Genomic DNA, 20,969 nt, shown 5'->3' with positions numbered 1-20,969 from the left:
CAATACAGTCAACCAATACAGTGTGTGTCTTCGTATTGTGCCCATGCATGTACTGCACAGCACTGCTGGATGGCAGCCTATGGTATGAAGACTGATTCCATGCATGCAGTGCTAAATGTGGCTCTGTTTTTTTTGTATCCATCATTTTTTTCATACATGTGTAGATCATCATTTTATCAGGTGTTTTTCTTTAGGGGGGAGGTCATATTTTGATATTTTTGCAACCATAAAATATAACTGATAGGAGTACATGTGAGCCTAGATGTTAACAAACTTTCAAAGAGTGATTATTGGAATAATGATACACAACTCAGCTACATACATGTGCAGTGTAATTAGATTTATTTAAAAAAAACCTCATGTATGTATGTAAGTTATAATATTATCAGTCAAAATCAATAATAGCTCAAGTGCAACTTACAATGTATACTGTACATGAAGCCTACATTTTGTAAATCCTGTGTATTTTTTCAAACTTGATATTCAGGCAAGTTTATGACCTTGATGTTCTGAATGAGATCACGTTTTTCAAGATTTGAAGGGGAAAAAAAGGAAATTCCTCAAAAAGAGCTACTATACATGAATTTGCAAGAAGTGGCCTTGGCCATAACTTTTTCTCACATGTAATGTAAATATATATGCATTCAGATTTCCAGTGCTCTCTTTTCTCGTCAAAGAAAAGCCCCCCCAAAGAGGGGCATACCTCGCATACCTGAGATAACAATGACATCATGGGAGTGTAGATTACAATGGGCTTGGACCAGATAAAAACCCCATACTCAAGCACTTTGTGAAATAGAAAGACAAAAAGGTTACAATGTACATACAAATGTACTTCACTGCAGACAATGGGCAAACATGTGTGGAATGTGAGCGTGGGAACAGACATGTACATTGTATCTGTCGATTGGTAGCTTAGCAACTTAATAATCATAACATTTTTATTCTCTTTTTCTGCTCTTCTTTGATACTTTATCCAATCGGTTATTTGCCTATCCATGGGTGGATCCCCAAGTGGCAGATATTGGGCGAGTTCCTTTGAAATTTTCTTTATTTATGATCACAGTAAACAAGGGTGGAATGTGTTTTGAACCTGTTGAATACTTACACGTAGCCTGAAAAGTCTGAGACAACTGGGGCTCAAGGCCTATGCCAAATTCAAGTTAAAGGTATAGTTGAGTATTGGTAATTTCCAAAGTGCCCCTCCAAAACAAATTTGGTTTATTTCAGTACCATATGAAAGATCATCGAAAAAAACATGGGAGATGATAATAATTCCAAATCAAATGCTCTAATTGTTGTGCAATTTGCTTTCAAAACATTATATAAAAGTGTTTGACGTCCGGACATCACTTTTGACTTTCGACGGTTTATTTTTTGAATTTACGTGTTTAGCTCCCTCTATGTCATTTAACAACCAGCGTATTTACAACGAGTGTTTGAGTTCGTTGGTACGTACAGTACTACAGGTAGCTAGCAGGCGGGTATCCGACCGCGCGTTAGTAATACAGCTGATCAATTCCAATACGCTGCTTTCACGTAAAGTATAACACACACAGCTCATATCAGATTATCACCGGCGCCGATCAAACGCTAAATAGACAGCTACAGTCCAGACAAGCTTTGATTGAAATACGATAACGAGATCGAGATTGGAAAAGCAGCTCGATGTCACGGACGATGGCCGACTCGGACTCAGCTAGTGCTAAGCCTAAGGACAAGGCTAAGGCTACGCTAAATCGGAATAAGACTAAGTAAGACGGTAAGAGGAAGGAGAGAAACAAGCAATGGCAGCTCGACCATCCGGCCCAGAGGAGGCGCGGGAGTGGCTGTGAACAAGGCCAGGGTACGGCGGAGAAACTTCGCGAGCTGCAGGCGGCCTTCTCGTTGCCGAGTCTAGAGGATGCAATAGACATGCCAGCTCACTGAGAGGTAAGTTGAAATGATATACGCCCCACTGCATTGGGTAGGCCTACCGTTTTAATTTGATCTAGATCTAGTCTAGAGACTAGATGCATGGAATCGGCAAATTTATTTTAAGAAATTACGTTTTGTTATCTCTTGCCTTGGATTTTTAATTCAGATTTCATGAATCATATGATATTGATAGTCTAGCCTAGGTCTACAGTAGACCGAAAGCTTCAGTCTCTATATCGTCGGTTGTTCCACTGAGACTACGTCTGGCTCCACTAGACCTCCGGATGAATTTGGTTCAAATGAAAATATTGGAAGCATATGCGATCCTACAATATTCAGTGAATGTTGTCGCGTTGAAATCGAGTCTAAAGTGATGAAATTGTAAATAATAATCTCTTTATGGGGTATACTATAACTCTCTCTCAAGGTCAATATATTAATTCAGCTATACAACAAGCTACAATTGACCGATTGGCTATTACCTTTTTGAAATTATATATCACAACTACATATTCCGGGATTTTTATGGTAGCAGCTACCGTTGTACGACCGTAGGCGCTATTTTAAATTTATCAAAATTTACCGGGAGCACCGGTAAATTTTTATATTCAATTTTTTTCGAAAGCAGAAGTGTTTTAGGAGCTAAATTTTCTAGTGCTTATAATACTTCCACAGGGGCATCCAAATATATCAAAATTGTAAAGAATCACTATCCACCCAATTTTCAAAATTTCCCAAAACTTTGTAATAGACCCTACCTTTAATGTCCCTCGTTACAACTGCAGTTTTCTTTGTAATGATGACGTGCAGGGCTAGTCAACCGGGTAAACATCCTGCTCTTTTTAAAAGTCGACAAGGTTATACTATAGCTTGCTTGAGATGTGACTGTCTCATCTATATTTATCTCTACCAAAGAGTGTCTCAACTTCACATACATGACAGAGAACCAATGCATCAGTTATTAGTCATGCAAATTCCAAATCTGGCTAGCTGTGATAATTATTAGAGAATGCCATCTTCAAAATAATTTCTTTTGGTGATTTAAAATCTGAATGTTTTTTACTTTGTGAATGACTTTCGTTTCTTCACTTTTTACAGATATGAAGAACAGACAACACAATCCATCCCCAGCGAAGAAATTCCAAGCAGCAGTAGGGGAATTAGCAGGTGAATAGTACAAGTCACCTTTGACCGCAAATTCATGGAGAACTTGGCCTACTCTGCTGATTTGCTCGCTTCAGGTAGGATTCTATATACATGTACGAAAGGCTCTGTAAATTGAGAGGAATTTAATGAGAATGCGTTCATTACGTACATGTTTGCAAGATTGAGCTCTTTTTCGGTTATGACCTATAAAATTGGGACATATCAGCAGGTCAAGATAATGCATCTTATTTGCTCATGTGTATGACATGGGATTTTCAATATTGATTTTGTGGTATGAAAATAATGAAATGCCCTATCATTTATATCAGTTTTTATTTTGTTTTCATAATTCCTTAGGCACACCAGCATGCTCGAGTGTTTCCACAACCATATACTGATGTATGCTTCCAAGCGGTATTCCTTTGAGTAAGTATTTTTAGTATCATTTTGTATGTTTGAAGTAAGATTGTGGAAAAGTTGAAACATATCATTACAGTACGGTTACAGTTACAATATCATATTTTGAAGCAAATAGCAAAGTTAATGAGAAATTATGAATGACATCTATATAAATGCTGAAATCACTTTTGGATGCCTGCAGAGTCTTGAAACAGCAGACTTTGTATCGTACTTGTGTCGGTACCTGATGTTAAGTCAAGTTGGAGTGGTTGTAGCAGGGAAATGTAACTACCTTTAATTAAAAGTCAATAATTTACAACACAAATCCAGAACTGAAGTGAATGGCTCGTATTCACAAAGGAGGTTTGTACAAACCATGGTTTGGCCAAGGTTTACATCTATGGAATGCCATTTGTAAACTGATGGAGAAGGAATGTAAACTCCATACTTGTTAACAATGTTAATTTACAATTTACGGTATGCGAGCAGCATTCCATAGATGTAAACCATCGTCAAACCATGGTTTGTACAAACCTCCTACAAACCTCCTTTGTGACTACGGGCCAATGAGTCTGAGATTTGTCTAAAGCATTTACTATTCATTCATCATGGTAGTGGTAATACCAATTGTTTGTCTTATCCATCCAGCTACCCAGCAAACCGGGCAAGGAATTTGCTTGCGGTCATCGACTACATGGCACACAAGGACAGGCCCGACCAGATTGATGAACAAGGCAATACAAAGTGAGTGGAAATTAGAAAGAAAGAAAAAAAGGTTTTCTTTTCTTTCTTGTTTTTCCTATTTTTATTTGTACATTTTTTTTTAGATGGACAAGGCAATCCAAAGTGGGTGGAGTAAAAAAAAAAAACATGATTTTTTGTTTTCCCTGTGTAGTTGGACAGGGCAATCCGAATTGGCAGTTCTTTCCCATGAAATTTATCAATTTTGGGGAAATTATTAAATATCTAATTGTCCTTCCTGGGAACGCCCCTTTTAAATCGCCAAAATATGACGTCATCTAAAGAAGTTGTCCCTGTACACGACGCACATCTAAATTATGTAGATGACGGACTGTAAGCTGATGGTTTGTCAATCATGCTGCTGATTTTGGACCCTAAATGCGGACTTGGATTCAGTGTAATAATATACTTGGTGTGTAATGCAAGGTTCTGGAGTCATCAAAATCATCATAAATTTGGCAGAGTTTTGGTAAAGTAACAATCACTTACACAGAAAGATGTATATGGGACAACACACATGGTGTCGGCCTGTCGGGGCTAGTACTACCCTGATTTCCTTATCTTTCTATGCTCATTACTCAGCCAGTATACATTTTCTTCCAAAATTGTTTGGCACATGACATTTATTTGTAATCTTGAACATTCAGTGTAAGTTTCGTTAGATTCTGTGAGAATTCATTTTCTTTTTTTACCAGAACTCAAGTTTATCTTTAAGAGATATGAATCATTTCCAATTGACAAGAATGAGTGTGCATATAATGCAACTTGTTACATTTTGCATGTTCTTTTATTTTATGATACAGATATGTTGCAGTATGGTCAAAGCGTGCCAACAACTACGTGGCCCGGAAGGAGAAGGTCCCCAAGACCTACCCCTACATGTATGTACAAGGACTCATCGGTGCGATACTGGAACGCAGAGAACAGGACCAAGGACCACTGTTCTCGAAGGCTGTTCTGCTCCCTGATGACCCTAGACACACAAGGCCCCGGCTTGCACCATTTCCTCCACCACAAGTTGATGTGATCCTAGCCAGGAGACTAGGCCGATTAGAGAAATCCATGTAATCCTCTGTAGTGAACATTTGGGATTGTCTGACTTGAGAACTGCTTTTTTTCGAGCAGAGACTAAGGGATCCAAATGGCATCCTTCCGTCCATCCTCCGTGACTGTACACAAATTTGAATGAAGTCTAATGTGAAATCTTACCTGCAAAAATCAATTAGGGTTGCTAACTTTCCAACCCTGCATCTGTTTGTAACCATACTTGATTGGTAGATGCCCTTTATTGGCCTCCATGATATTCTGGAGTTGAAGGTCACATAAGTAGGTCAAAGGTCAAATGAGGTTCATTGTTGCATGATTGCATGCAAGACTCTTAATCGCCTCGATTTAATTTGTCCATGTGGCATGTTTTTAGGCTTGAGGATTGGTTGGAACTTAACATTTTGTGGTCCGGAGGTGAAAGATTGCATGGCTTAGCATTACGAGCATGTATTCTTGATATGTCAGAGACCCTTTGACAAAATACCACCAAACTTGATACTAGAGTGTCCCTGGGGATCATGGGGATGTGGTTATCTGGAGAAAAAAAATCACATAACACATGATATACATGTACCAGAAATAAATTGTTATTGTTGCTAGATTAGCCACCATGCTTGGCACTTGTATATTGTATTACAATAAGAGGTTGGCAAGTTTACAAATGGAAGAAATGTAGGAATATAAAAGACAAATTGTGACATCAGTGTATAAAAGCTCTATGTGATTTATACAATTCATAATTTGTGATAAAATCAGTGCTTGCTCATGTGGAAATGGTGGATATTTCAATTTGTATCTATTTGGCAACCTATATTCCTTGAAGAAGTTACGGTAGTAATTATAAAATTTACAGCCAAGAGGTCAAACCATGAGTCAACAATGTGTTTGGTTTTAGTGACTGTGCATGTAACTGAGGTGACAGTCGATCATGAAAAAGACTATACTTCGGAACCTGTTGAAAATCAACATGGACAGAAGAAAGATTTGTAGAATATCTTATTGTAAATAGTCTTCATTTTTTGTTTAATGCAATCAATGTGACTAAAATAACGGCAAGCGAAAAAGAGAAATGATCACAAGACAGCAAAACAGTTGGTTTCATGCATCATTTGAATCAATGAACGTGAATCAGCTCAACGCCAAAGTATTGCGGTTCAAGGTTATACCATCAAGAGATATGCTGCCTGTAACTACTTTGTAGTTTGAAAGGGTGTATAAAGGAATAAGGATACAGTTGGGCAGGCGAGTCTTTCTGTTGGTCTATTGTAAAAAACTGGGTCAAATTTTTTCCAATTTTTTTGCAAATTGTAATAAAACTTGGTATACCGATTGACCCGAGGGTGTGCAAGACACATTTGTTGTGTCTGTCTGTTAAGGTACCTCCATGGTAACCAAGCTTTGCACAAAGAATACAATTTTGTTTTAATAATCATGTGGAGCATATTCTTTCCAAGTTTTAGCAATTTTATAGTTTTGGTATCTTTGATGAGGCATTATAATAACAGTATAAAACTCAATGCATGTGCAGTGTGTAAAATAAGTATGTGAGCAAACTATTGGAAGTAGTTTGATCGATTCATATGAAACTCAGTACACACAACGCAGAATTGTCTTTTGTGTGCGTATAGGACATGACCAGTTTTGAAATGTCTGTGCTATTTTTTTGAAAAACCTTATGTTGGATGTTAATCACTTGAGGTGATATTCATAGTCGAGCATTAGGGAAGATGAAAGACATATATGTACCTAACTATACTTAATTTTGTGCTGAAACTGATATGATTCAGGATTTGAGATATGGAGTATGTATACATGTATACTCGTACACATTAAGGAAAAGAATCACTCAGACAATTTTTAAAGCATTTATATATAAAGTAAGATGTGAAATTTAAAAGATAAAACCAGTTATGGTCATGCGACTGCATTGTGAAAGGATTGTTGTGGAATCGATCAGAAAAGGTTGATCATCTAGCATATAAGTCTTGGTGTGTACTGCAAGGTTCTAGAATCATCGAAATGATAAAAAAATTGGCCCAGTCTTGGTAAAGTTACAAGCACTGTACACAGAAAGATGTATATGGGACTACGCACAAGTGCGCGACACATGCGTTATATCTATCAAGTCCAAATAGATATAATAATTTACCAAATATATCAATTAGTAGGCAGTTTCTCGGCAAAATTTGTATGATCACGTACTAGTCAAAACATTGTGTGCGGGCAAGCACTGAATCAAATGACCGGGGTAATAGTATATTTGTCAAGCGCGTAGAAACATTACTGTTATAGATACTTTTCTTTGGTAAACTTATCTACACATTGCCTATAGAGTATGTCAAGTTTTTATGAAAGACACAAGATAAGATGTATATAAATAAGCAGTAACTAATAAGTAACAAGACATGGTGGTATACAAATAAAGTATATTGCTCCTTCTTAATGACGACGGTTAAAGTTGTCATAGCGATAGATGCTAAATAAAAATGTGCCTTTTTTAATACACATGATCTGTTTGTATGCAATGGTTGAAATCAACATCACGTTTAAATATTGCCTTCAGTTCAGCAATTATAATTTGTATTCATCTCAATAATGTTGTGTAAATTTAACTGTTAGTTATGGCCGAATAAAGCTTTCAATGTACACCATAAAAATATGTTATGTATCTTCATTTTAGCATTACTATAATTATATTGTCTTTACACATTTACAAGTTATCACGTACTGACGTAGGTCATGCAATACACAGGCACTGTAGAACACAACTTATTTACAAGAAGTTACAATCACTTTTTTTTTTAAACTTTACAATTGCATGCAGTACCAAAATAAGAATACTGAAAAACACTGCATTATGGACAAGTATGAATCAAGTAAGATGTTAAATTAATTCACTACTGTTATTCATTATAGTATACTGATACAACAATTTTTAATATTTTTTTAAATTTATTTCTTTTTATTTCTCCACTTTCCCTTTAGCCATGTACCTTCATGTTGTTATATATGTTAAAGGTGTCGCTCTGGACCTATAACATATGATAAGACAAAAAATCCACCAGTTATTTCTGATTTCTATCAAATTTTTAGATTTTGTGTTGTTGTTGTTGTTTGGTATTATCGGCGTTTCATTCTTTTTTAGAATATTTACGCCTTTCACTTTATTTCTTTTTTTTCTTCTATTTTTGGTACTATTTGTCAATTCATATTCATCTCTTTTTTTTGGATAATATAATCTCAGATCTACTGGTCCATGAAAACCCCTCACCGCAATTGGCACCTTCCTGCCAGACCGGCGCGGTACATTGCGCAATCTTCTCGGCCATCATTGGCCTAGGCAACTCTGGTGCCGGTGAGAGGATTCTGGGGTAGATCTTTTGAGTCTCTTGGGGTTTACCGTCCTCAATCCGTCTTTACTCTTTCTTACCTTTTCTCTTCTAGTATTTTTCCATTTTGTAAAACCTTATTTTTCTATCAAAGTGGGTATCAACATCTTAGGGCATTTGGTTGTCGTGCGATATGTGCCAAAAAAAAAATGTGGATTTAGTAATTCCTTTTTGAATGAAACATGGATTTAGCTTCTTTTGGAATTGAATGGATTTAGCTCCTTTTGGAATGAAACTGTAATAATGTTGTTTACTTTCTTTTCGAAAGGTTATATTTATGTGTGATTTCACTATTATTATTTAAAAGGAAAGGTTTGCTGCTAAATTTGAATAAAATTTCAGTGACTTTATTGAGAAAATATGATTTATTTTTTATTTTTTAGGTACAATAACATGTTTCATTCCAAAAGGAGCTAAATCCACGAAAATAAAAAATCAAAAAATTTAGTAAACATCAGAAAAGCCGAAGGGAAGATTTTTTCTTATCATTATTGGCAGATAATCAGGTCCATGCAGGGTGACACCTTTAACATATATAACAACATGAAGGTATACATGGCTAAAGGGAAAGTGGAGAAATAAAAAAGGCAATTTACTCAGAAGTACCCAAAGTGGATTTGGCTCCTTTTGGAATGAAACTCTTCACATATTATAAAAGGAAGACAAGTAATATAAAAGGAAAAACGAAGGCCCACGTCATTTACATAGAAGGTAGGTGGACAGATAACCTCGATGTTTTTAATCTAATTTCATCTGGGAGATCATTCCACAGCTTTGTTCCTACAAACGAAATACAAAATTGCCCTTGCGTTGTCTCACATATTGGTTGATAGATAGAGTAAGCCACTTTCTTTACACTGTAGAAGTAATCAACTGGGTCATACGACGTACAATACATACACATACACTACTACTAGGTCGAGCGTACTCGCACTACATACACATACAGTATTCGCATATCGCGCTCAAAAACAATAGCGCTACCAGTACCACAGACCATACAATTATGTGCAGGCCTCGCATACCATAATGTGTACAATATAAATCAGTCAGCGCGCTATAGACATGGTTCGGATATTACTTGCACGCCCATATCCGATCGTCGTCTTGGCGAAAATTCACGGTGTGCTGCCGCTTGACCGAGAGGTGGCGCTATACAATTACACTGAACACGCCTCGAAAGTAAAATTTTTGATAAATAAAATCATTTGCAGTCGAACAGGTTTTTTGCATATAAATTCACTCTAATGTAATATTTCGGATTTATATCTTCAATGATGCATTCTTAGACATTTATTGTATGTTTTTTATGTTTAGATCATAGTTTCGTTCGCTAATGTGAGTATTGACCAACACTCAACTATTCCTTTAATGTACACCCAGATCAAATTGTATTCCATGTGTTAAGAGTAGGTTGGGTGATATTACACAAATTATTGCTTTTACTCTGTTAATTTTTCAGAAATAACAATAAAAACATTAAAAACAAATTTAAAAAAAAATATCACACAAATTATGCGTATAAACGATCGTATAGTAGAACAACAAAAAATCAACAAATTTGATAAAGAAATGTGCAATGCCATACATTGTTTGGTTATTTTGTAATTGTAGAGATGTATATTATACTTTACTGAATATACACAAATTTAACTTTATTCAAAACAAGAAATGATTGCATCTTGCATGTACACTGTTTATGTATTTCTGTAAATTAAAGATATCAATTGAGTAGCAATGACATGTAGCCTACAGTTAACAATCATGTAACATTGCAATAATTATGTTTAGTGATATGATCTTTGGGATAAGTTTTGGCTCTTGCCATTTAATCCTTTCCCAGGGGCCAGCAAAAGCAGAGCCCACACCCTGCCTGCTAGTGCTAATGACTGTGGCAGCAACCCTGGCATGGGGGATTAAGAAGGATTAAGCTAATCCCATTCCGAGCCTGTGGTCAAGGAGATTAGAGGTTAAAGAGGGCCAATTGCACCCCAAATGTTATGCTTGGTGTACTCATGGAGTAACTCCATTGCGTACTTGAACAAGTTTCATCCTGTGAACTCTACTACACACATTCAAAACATCAACTTTTTAAAGACACATTGCAAGTTTAAATATAATTTAAATAAAGATAAAAGTCAAAAGAGACTTTATGAGTTAAGTCACATTCCAAGATTATCTCACATTTACAAGACAAAATGTATAAAGAGCGCTATTGAATGAAGAGGATCTTAAGTAACATTGCTGTCATGTCTTTGACAAACTGAAATGACTGAGTAGTGTAAATATTTTAGTTGTACTTTTCTTTGAAGTTGAACTTGAACTTGTGCATTGTAACATACAAAATCCACCCAGAGCATGTAATGGAGGGCATTTAAACATCTCTCTCTCTCTCTCTCTCTCTCTCTCTCTCTCTCTCTCTCTCTCTTGAGACGCTACACTGTACTTCTTGACTGAAACTTGGCAGTAGAGCTACATGTATGCATGAATTTACTCTAAAGATGTTTTTCATGAATATACCACTCATTTTTCCCTGTTTGTCAGCAAGCAAGCACTGTCTGGGGGCAGCCTCCAGACGAAAGCCTTCTCACCCAGGTTCACACGACCGACCAACAGTCTGTTAACTTGGAAGTTCAGGTCGTGGTTATAAACTTCAAAGTTATCTTGAAGTTGGGGTTCTTGGGACAGATGTAATTGTGGTTACAAAACTTTAAGTTAACTTTAAGTTAAAAATCATGACAGATCTAAAGATATCTACGAACAGCAGGGGTATTAAGGGGGGGGGGGTGTCCTCACTCAAAGTTATGTGCCATGAGGATGCCAGCTTGTAGACAAAATGAATTTCTCCCTCGTTGTTTTAGTCCTGTATGAACCCTCTTCGTCTTTGGTGGATTGTTGTTTATGATTTCAAGGTTACATCAAAGTAACGTTTGAACATCGTCGTCGCTGATATTTTCCTGGAGTGCTGCACATTATCTATCCCCACCAGGCAGCTCAGAAAAAAACTTGTCATTTATGAGTTTGTTTGCTCAGTATTTATTGCTTGCTGACATTTTACTACTACAGCCAGGGCTAGACAGATAGATCTCGACAGATAGATCTCATGTTTGATGGTTAATACCATTCATCAGCCAAGTCTCTGTTCTCTCACTCGCTACTGACTGTACAAAATGTATATACTGGGTTAAATTTCATGTCCTTGTTGGTACATCTAGGCTTACATGTACACGTTTGAGATTCAGTGAATTTAATTGATAATGGTTTTATTGAGAATAAAAGAATAACGATGCATCGCAGCATAACGGCCGAATAGGGTAACCTCTGTAACCGATCGTTGGCTGATGAGGTGAAATCGGATAATAAATTCCGATTGCCGATCAATGAAAATGATTTTTTTTTTGTCCTAAAAATTGGGGTGCGTCTTATACTCAGGTGCGTCTGATACACAAAGATTTAGGGTATATATTTTTAAAGAGTTGTTTACATGTATGAGTATTATCAGGATGTATGTAGATGTAGTAATTAATTTACTCGGTACATAAGGCCTATTTATGCATATAAAAGAATATAGTTTTCACGTTTGCTCTCTCACACTCCCCCCCCCCCCCTCTCTGTGTCTCATCCCCTCTCTCTCTTTCTGAGTGTTCTTTGTCTTTCTCCTCCCCCCTCTCTCAATCTCGATCTCAAACATGTAGGAGGAGATTTCAAGAAGTAATTAGGTAATCTAATTTTTGTCGTTTAGCCCCCTTAATTTCAGCATCAAAAAGCTTAAATATGTCGGTGAAAAGCATGCAAAGTGGGAGTGAGATGCTAAAACCAGTAAACAGGGGGTGGAATTTCCAGAGGCATTCCATTTTTGGAAGATGACAAAAACATTATGAATATGAATAAGCCCCTTGGAATACTGATTATATTGATAATAATGACATCAGGATTACATTCTGTGCTTCCCGTACGTGTGCACATGTATGATCTAATGTGTATGAAAATTTTAATAGTGGATTGGTATATCTATGAAGCATTCTATAATACAAAGTAAAATGCTTGGAGAGAGAGAGAGAGACAGAGAGAGAGAGAGAGAGAGAGAGAGAGAGAGAGAGAGAGAGAAAGTGAGAGAAAGAGAGAGAGAGAGAGAGAGAGAGAAAGAAAGAGATAGCGATAAGAGAGAGAGAGAGAGAGAGAGAGAGAGAGAGAGGTTTACTTTTTAATTGTATTGTGGCCTACGCAAAAAGGTAATGAGACCTGTTTCTAAAAAAAAGTTTTTTTAGAGACTTCTACTAATTCTGTTATGCAATGAGATTAGCAGAAAATTAGCCAATTATTTGACCACTTTCAGTGACCAATGTCAATGAGTATCAAATACGTAGCTTTTTTTACCAAGGAGGAGGAAATGGACAGGATGGAAAAAAGGTCCTGCATTTAATCGATTCATTTCCTGAAATATTGGATTTTGATTAGAAACAAACCACACTCTGCTTTTGCATGTAACTGGTATACTGTAGTATTCACATTTACTTTATTTATTCAATTATTTACACTGCAAGCAGAATCTTTGATTTTGCTAACATTCCATAATTTTGTTGGAAATTACTAAGCAACTACCAGTATAGGAACCCCCCTAAAAATTCACCTCTGGAGTGTGATTTTCTTTAAACGCCGCCAAAAATTTCGCTGGTTTTGCAGTTATATAGCTTGTTCTCATGACATCGATGAAGATTCCATATTTTTGTTTAAATGTTACTCTCCTCGCTTGCGGGACAGGAGAGTCGCACAACTCATCAAAAACCAGAATTATCAAACACAGACTGTGTCTTTTAGGTTTTTCGAGTAGTGTAAATAGCAGTCCAGAAAAAAGATGGATTTTCAGATTGGTTTGGGGGCTATGTTTATCGACCTCTCGTGTAACTTTGTTCAAGTTTGTTGATTAATATTATCTAAACATGAAATAAAAAAATGAAGAACCACTCAAGAATCCTCTAATAATCAATGCTTTGTATTTGATACTCTGGAGAATTCTTTCTTGGTCAAGAACGAGGCATCACGAGGACAAAGTGCATGACCCAGTGATGTCTTATTCTTAACAAACCAAAAATACCCTCCATAATCACCCCGTATTAAACGTCAAAGGAAAACAAAGTTCATTTTAGGCCGGCAGTCTATTGGAAACGTAATGTGGTGCGGCTAATAGTGATACCATCATCAACTTGAAGGGATTAGCGGTTAAATTTAGCCGTCTGCAGCCTATAAATAGAGCCGACCCATACCTGGGAGTGGGATATGTTAGTCCTCTACGTCACATGCTTGGTGATGACTTGTGCATCATCATCGCACTCTCGGATGAGTTGTGGAGGAGTTCTCTCCCCCCTTTCACACCGGCACTAAACGATGGACTGACAACGTTTCATTCATCTCCCTCGTACATGTGTGATGTACAATGTACAACCAGATTCTGAGCACTTGAAATTGAGTGACGCACAGTATAAATAAATGTATACCGGTAGTCAGTAAATGTGAAAGTACCCAAAGTGTGAAAAGTTAGAAATTGATTTTTCCTCAGTCACAAAACTTCTCGCTTGTCGAAATTTACATGAACCTATTGCAATTCTTCTCTCTAATCCCTGCTCATATTTCGTAATAATTTTGTCCGTGAAGTGAAGCTTGAATTATTTTATTTGCATTCATTGTATTAACTTGGTTCACAATACTCACTGTAGAAGATTGAGTTCTTCCAAATTCCAAATTCCAATTCCTGACTTGCACATGTGTGAACAGAGTTAAATGCACTTGCAGGTTTGTACATGTAACTGTAAGATGCCTTCTAAGATTCTTTTGCGTTTCAATACCATGCAGTAACGGTATTCAGAACGTACCTGTGTGTGAATGCATGACTAATCTTGTACATGTACGTCTCATGGTATAAGCAGTGCATCATCGATCACGTCTAGTGTGTTGGGCCCTTTCAACAAGGCATCAAGGAGAATTTCTGGAATGTTTGCTTTAGCCAATATGAGATTATATCAGAAATAAAAGTATTAAACAAGTTGTAAAAGAATCAAAATATCGTACATGTTTTCTAGCAGATGTTTGCTATATATCTTAAAGGGAAATCCAGCCTTGCCTGTAGGCCATTCTTAAAGAAAGCAGAAGCATTGTAGAAGCAGACTGGTGACAGTTAGAATGAAAATCGGACCAAAAAATGAGTGTTGTATTGACCACTATAGACAGGTGGACTTTATAGAGAGGTGGCCACTGTAATCTTATTGTTAGTTGTCATTTGAAACAATTCTCTCACACATTTATATATATATTGTGTGGACATGTTATTTCCCCATTCCTGTGAATCCATGGTAGTAGATTTCATGCATCACATTTAGGGACATGTTGTTGGGCAATGTTGTTGTGCTGGAAATATACATTAGGCAAAGGTCAACAAACTTTTTGATATCCAGCGCTCTCAGTGTTTTGAGGTACCCAATGTGTGGATTCACATGCAATTGACATGCGGAGGACATGATGAGGGGATTTTGGGAACAATTGACATTGTGAGCTGGCAATCTTCCCAGGCATGTTGTCCGTTTCATAATTCTCTAGTCTTGGCGTCCAGGCATATTTATGTAACAAACCAATTAGAGCAACATCAATGCATCATACATGAAGGCTAGTTACATGTAGGCCTAATTTTTAAACAATTCATCTGTTGAAAGCCAGAAAGGCTTTATCTCATATACCTTTTTTTACACAGAGCTAACGAGTGTCTCCATACGGATTACTCTCATATATTTTGCAACCTGTTTTAATGATCATCTGTATAGAAAGACCACCCCCCCCCCCCCCCCCCCCCCCCGTCATGTAATGTTTCTCTCATGGAAACCTGTTGAATATGATGATTATCTGTCTGCAAAGACTTTGTTTGTTTCTCCCTTGACTGTTTGAGCAGTCTTTCGCTATAAAGCAGGTTTGATTGTACTTTTGATGTAGCTAAAATAAAATTGGTAGCAGTCCAAAAGGATCCATCTACATGTATGTCGATTATGAAACACTTGCATTTTGAAATCAAAAGCCAAGTCTTTTTGTAAATTTGTAGTGAAACTTCGGTTTATTTCTAGCCTCCTGGGAAGAAAAGGATGTCGATCTTCTTGGCAGTGTATTTCAGCATGTTGCCAGTGCCTGGACAGTTCAAGGTTGCACTATTAAATAGTAAGCTGGAAATAGATCAGCGTGATTCACATTTGAATATCCCTCCCAAGAAAATTGTTATTTAGCTCACAAAACAACAGCATGAGCAACAGCCTTGTGCTTATGGTGAGAAGGAGGGGGGAGCTGAGGAAATGTTCTTAAAGGCCATATCTATGTTTTTCATAAGATTTTACCACATAAAAAACCTATTAATTTCATAATTTATGGTGTATTTAGAGATCAAGATGCTGGTATTGTGGCTTCTGACTTTGTCCTTCCATTATAGATTTCCCATTGATTTTTATCAAAGGACTCCTTGAAGTTGGCCTGCAATTAAAACGTGGCCTACTTCTACTGTATAATGTACGTGTCCTATCAAGGATCATGCATTCAGTGTGTTCGTGTAGGGAGGGATATCCCTGGATCATGCAGGGCCCGGTTTCATAAAACCTGTTATCAGTCACAAGTTACAGTAACCGTTATAAGCTACTGAAATCGTGGCTTGTGATTGACTGAGAGCAAATTAGTCATATAAATTTATTATTGTTATGGATAACTGATTATACGAAACAGGGCCTAGATATGTACAGGTGTTATGATTAATATCATCTTTTAAGAACTCTGTATTGATAAATGAACCCACATTTAATGACTTTTACTAGCCCACTTTGGAGACATAAACTTGATTCAAACACCCCCAGGCCCTGTTTCACAAAATTTGTGATCAATAACAAATGCTAAATTTCAATGACAAATTTGCTATCAGTCAATCAGATGCAATGATTTCAGTAGGTCATAACAGTTATTGTAACTTGTTAATAATAACATGTTTAATGAAACAGATCCTTGATTTGACTTCCCCGAATTTCCGTCCAGAAATTGAAGTTTGCTAATCCAAAGTTAATTGAGAATGCCCTGTACATAGCATTCATGAGACAGTTCTGTTGTTTTTACCCAGAATAAGTAGGCATTGTGCATAATAGGAATATGTTCTTCTACATTATAACATTGATGATTGAGAACCAAAAGGACATTTAAATTGTATCTCTTGACATAGTTAACACATAGTTAATGCCCTTCTGGCTCCAAACAGACAATATTTAGGTTATCCTGACAAGCAGAGTGATCGAAAAGATAGTAAATTCTGGTCTGCCCTCTCGTTGACTCCTCAAAATGCAGTTGCTCTCGCATTCCTAATTTCAGTCTGGTGGATTCGGTTTCAGGGTGCCTGGATTCATGTTAATGCAAACTGGCATACCCTGATGTACATGTATGTATGGAGATCAGGAATGGGAATTTATACATGCATGTACATTACATGAACAGTGTACACTGTATATGTATGTGAAGACAGCCAGTTATTCCTTGTCCATGATAGGGTTTTGTAGGAAGGAGAATAATACAGAAAATTGCTTCAAAACAAAAAAGTGTTCATAATGGAAGCATTTGAATTTGCTTCTGATTTAGCTCATACAATTATTATCCCAACATTCAGAAAAAATGAAGAGGTGTTTTGGAGCAATTTCTTTTTACAGTGGCTGCAGTGATTAAAGATAAACTTGAGTACTGGTAATGCGATTGCATTGTGAAAGAAAAGGTGTGGAATGGATCAGAAAAGTTGATCATATAGCATGTAAGTAATGGTGTGTAATGCAAGGTTCTAGAGTCATCAAAATCATCATAAATTTGGCAGAGTCTTGGTAAAGTAACAATCACTTACACAGATAGATGTATATGGGACAACACACATGGTTTCGGGGCTAGTACTACCCTGATTTCTTTATCTTTCTATGCTCATTACTCAGCCAGTATACATTTTCTTCCAAAATTGTTTGGCACATGACATTTATTTGTAATCTTGAACATTCAGTGTAAGTTTCGTTAGATTCTGTGAGAATTCATTTTCTTTTTTTACCAGAACTCAAGTTTATCTGTAATATCAATAAACTTGCTCTTAGCTACATGTATTACAAGCAATTCTGAAAATTTATCTTGGTACTATTAAAGCTCCTATAAACACCCACTTGGGCCAACTCTTGCTTTTTCCATGGGGATAATCTTGATCAATATCGTTTCTCTTTATGCATATTTGACAAAAAGAGTTTAATACACGTAGTGAAACAACACTCGTATATCGTACATTTTTTTTAAAGAATCACAGAATTTTTTTGTATGGGTCCACGTAGAAACTCCTGAAGAAACTGCATGTATGATTCCTGGCTTTCAACTTTCAAGTATCATTAGAATAATAATGTTCAATTTTAATTATATTTTTCTTCTCTTCAATATCCATGGTACTCTCTTTAAAATATTTATTGTAGTTTAAATAATTCAATATGAAGCCACATAATATTCATCATGAAGGTTATATAGAAGAAACCATGCAGTGATTAGCAATGATTGCCAATTTGCATCTCAGCCTTTCACAAATACGGTTTGACATACGGGGTATAATCAAGCAAAAAGGCAGCAACTCCAATGATTTTATAGACTTTAAAGGTAAAGACCAGTTATGGTCATGCGATTGGATTGTGAAAGAAACGTTGTGGAATCGATCAGAAAAGGTTGATCATCTAGCATCTAGCATCTGCAAGGTTCTGGAATCATCAAAATGATAAGAAATTTGGCCCATTCTTCGTAAAGTTACAAGCACTATACACAGAAAGATGTATATGGGACTACCCTATATCTCTCACAGACCATGAGAGAAACAAATTTACCAAATATATGAATTAGTAGGCGGTTTCCCGGCAAATTTTTTATCATCATGTATTAGTCAAAACATATTCTTTCACATGATTGGTAATGAGAGCTTCCATTTAATTTTTTGAAATTGGGGCGTTTCCAATACTGGTCATTAATGGGTTTCAATATATATGATGTAAAATATCTACATTGCCATATTGAGAACTGACATCATTCTTGTTTTGAAAAATCTCTTTACTGCTCTGTTTAACAAATCATAAGGCCCACGGTCAGCTATTCAGTTTGACTCTGTTGTGAAACAAACTTGTTGGAATTATATTTTGCCTGCAGTATATAGTATGTTATTGTCATAAAAAGTTAATTACCATGGTTATTGTTTCATAAACACAAGTGGACTCAGTTTTGGTTTCAAAGATCATAATATCCTGCTTCCCTTAGATGATTTGCACATTGCCAAGCCAACACACATGATACAAACTCTATTCTACCGGGGGTTCATTTGGAAGTATTGTGATTTAATACAGATGGTGAGTTTCTGTGTTTTGTTAATTTGTAGATCCGTGTTAGGATGATAACAGAAAACAACTGTAGAGCATAAAAAGATATTAAAGAAAAAAAAAGAAAGATTGTTAGTATTAACAGTTAGTATTATATTCTTGAGATTCTAGTCTCACTGGGGTGTGGTTGGTAAGGGGGTGATTTGATGATGAGCTTTTGTATGTGGCATCATTTACATGTATGAGTGGAATTTATGTGATGGAACATATGAGACAAATATTACTCCTATTTGAAAGAAAGTAAACAAGATGGCATACCATGTTGAACGTTATTGCACAATTTGTTTGCAATAGCTACAAGTGAAAATGATAAACTCCATCTTGTATTGAACTGTAGGAACCCTCCCATGTAACTAACATTAGCATAATGAAATGTACATGTACATGACTGCATGTACATTTCTGAGACAGATCATACTCTTATTTTGAGAGAAAGAAAACAAGAGGCCAACCGACCAAGCGGGCAGTCGGGCTAGGGAGCAAGAATCGCACATCTCTAGCCAGAAATCCCACGCCCACGCAAGCACCCACATGTGACTGCAGTGAACGCCCTTTGATAAAGGAACAGCTGTACACATTCACAGGGCAGACGAAAGCCTTCTCTTTTCCCCCTTTTCCAAGTATTTTGTTATTGGCTTCCATTTATTTCTCGCTGGGAAGGAAAAAAACAATTATTCCCAGTTTCTATTCTTAGAAATGACAACGTTCACTGAGTATTGCAGGCATATAGGTTTTTTCAAGCAATGACATATTTTGTTATCAGGTTTTAAATAATATTTTGTATTAATGAATGAAAGTATTTTCACCGAGTAGAAACCTGTCTTCAGTTTTCAGGCACAGTGTGAAATTTTGTTTATAATATAAAGAAATTTGTCCAGAGCTATTAAACTTGTATTTCTTTAATATCCGGGTGTATTTTGTAAGCACAGTTGCAGGGGAGGGAGATTGCACAAATTGTCCTCTGATTTGGGGCCCTTTTTTAATCGAACAGTCACTAAAGGTCACACACAAGAGTAAAAACCCTCAAGTAGTGTGTAGTTTGACACTGAATGCAGTAACTATAGGACATCCTTCTGGTCATAATTCAAGTTCAAGGTGTCATTGCACCGGTCATCAAGAACTGCTTGATGATATTCTTCACATGCACATGAAATTTATACACAATGGGGACTCAGTGGGCGTCTTTATTTTATAGAGTTTTTAGGGTGGACCACTCACCACAGGTTCACCGCAGGGGTTTTAAATCATTCTCAATCTATACCATATCTCTTCCTGTGGTTAGGTGAAGTCTAAATTAGCAGTTATTTATGATCAATTATGATCTTAATGTAGAAAACAAAGACACTGTGAAGGACATTTGGTACCTCTGATTTACCTGTTTCCCAACTGAATGAAAACAAAAACAGAATTAATTGATCTATTCATATGTATGTTACTATAGTGCATCATATGGCCTTCGGAATATTCAGCATGAACATATCAACTGTAAACTATTATTTACTATCAAGTAATCAACCATCTTTCCTTTTTTTCTTTCCTTCATTTTTTTCTTCTCTTCTACTTTTCCTTTCGATTCCTTTCATATCATTTTCTCGACTTAATGTCTTCATTTTATATTTACCAATTTCATATCATACTCTTTGCATGTATTTTGTATGTTGCATTTTTATTTGTAAATTCAAGATGTTTCAGCTTTAAGCTGTGATTTAGATTTTTGATCAGTAAACCTTTTGAATTCAAAACTCATGTCAATTCAATACTCCTTGACTTTATGAAAAATGATTGTTATACCAGAGTAAAATTGTACATAATTGATTAATTATACTGAAATTCATCAGAAGGATTCAATGGACTGCTGTGGTTGAAAATTTCAGCAGGAAAGCAGAGGTGT

General features: G+C 36.4%; 1 protein-coding gene across 1 annotated transcript; it reads left to right on the top strand.

The window, feature by feature from the left end:
- Positions 1–1,661: 1,661 nt before the first annotated feature.
- On the top strand, positions 1,662–6,968 carry LOC115920252. Its single transcript, XM_030975645.1, has 5 exons — positions 1,662–1,932; positions 3,016–3,158; positions 3,421–3,489; positions 4,111–4,206; positions 5,007–6,968. Exons 3-5 carry the CDS (start codon positions 3,431–3,433, stop codon positions 5,269–5,271), a joined length of 420 nt encoding a protein of 139 aa, XP_030831505.1. The 5' UTR covers positions 1,662–1,932; positions 3,016–3,158; positions 3,421–3,430; the 3' UTR covers positions 5,272–6,968.
- Positions 6,969–20,969: the final 14,001 nt, after the last annotated feature.

This window comes from Strongylocentrotus purpuratus, unplaced genomic scaffold (assembly GCF_000002235.5).
Source record: "Strongylocentrotus purpuratus isolate Spur 01 unplaced genomic scaffold, Spur_5.0 spur5_contig_867, whole genome shotgun sequence".
In the NCBI taxonomy this organism is placed as follows: Eukaryota; Metazoa; Echinodermata; class Echinoidea; order Camarodonta; family Strongylocentrotidae; genus Strongylocentrotus; species Strongylocentrotus purpuratus.
This window is presented reverse-complemented; position numbering and strand designations above follow the sequence as displayed.

Bases quoted from the DNA above. Each gene is read 5' to 3' on its own strand.
- LOC115920252 (XM_030975645.1), top strand. From the start codon at position 3,431: ATGCTCGAGTGTTTCCACAACCATATACTGATGTATGCTTCCAAGCGG. The intron at 3,490-4,110 runs GTAAGTATTTTT...TTATCCATCCAG, and splicing joins TCCAAGCGGTATTCCTTTGA to CTACCCAGCAAACCGGGCAA. The intron at 4,207-5,006 runs GTGAGTGGAAAT...TTTATGATACAG, and splicing joins GATGAACAAGGCAATACAAA to ATATGTTGCAGTATGGTCAA.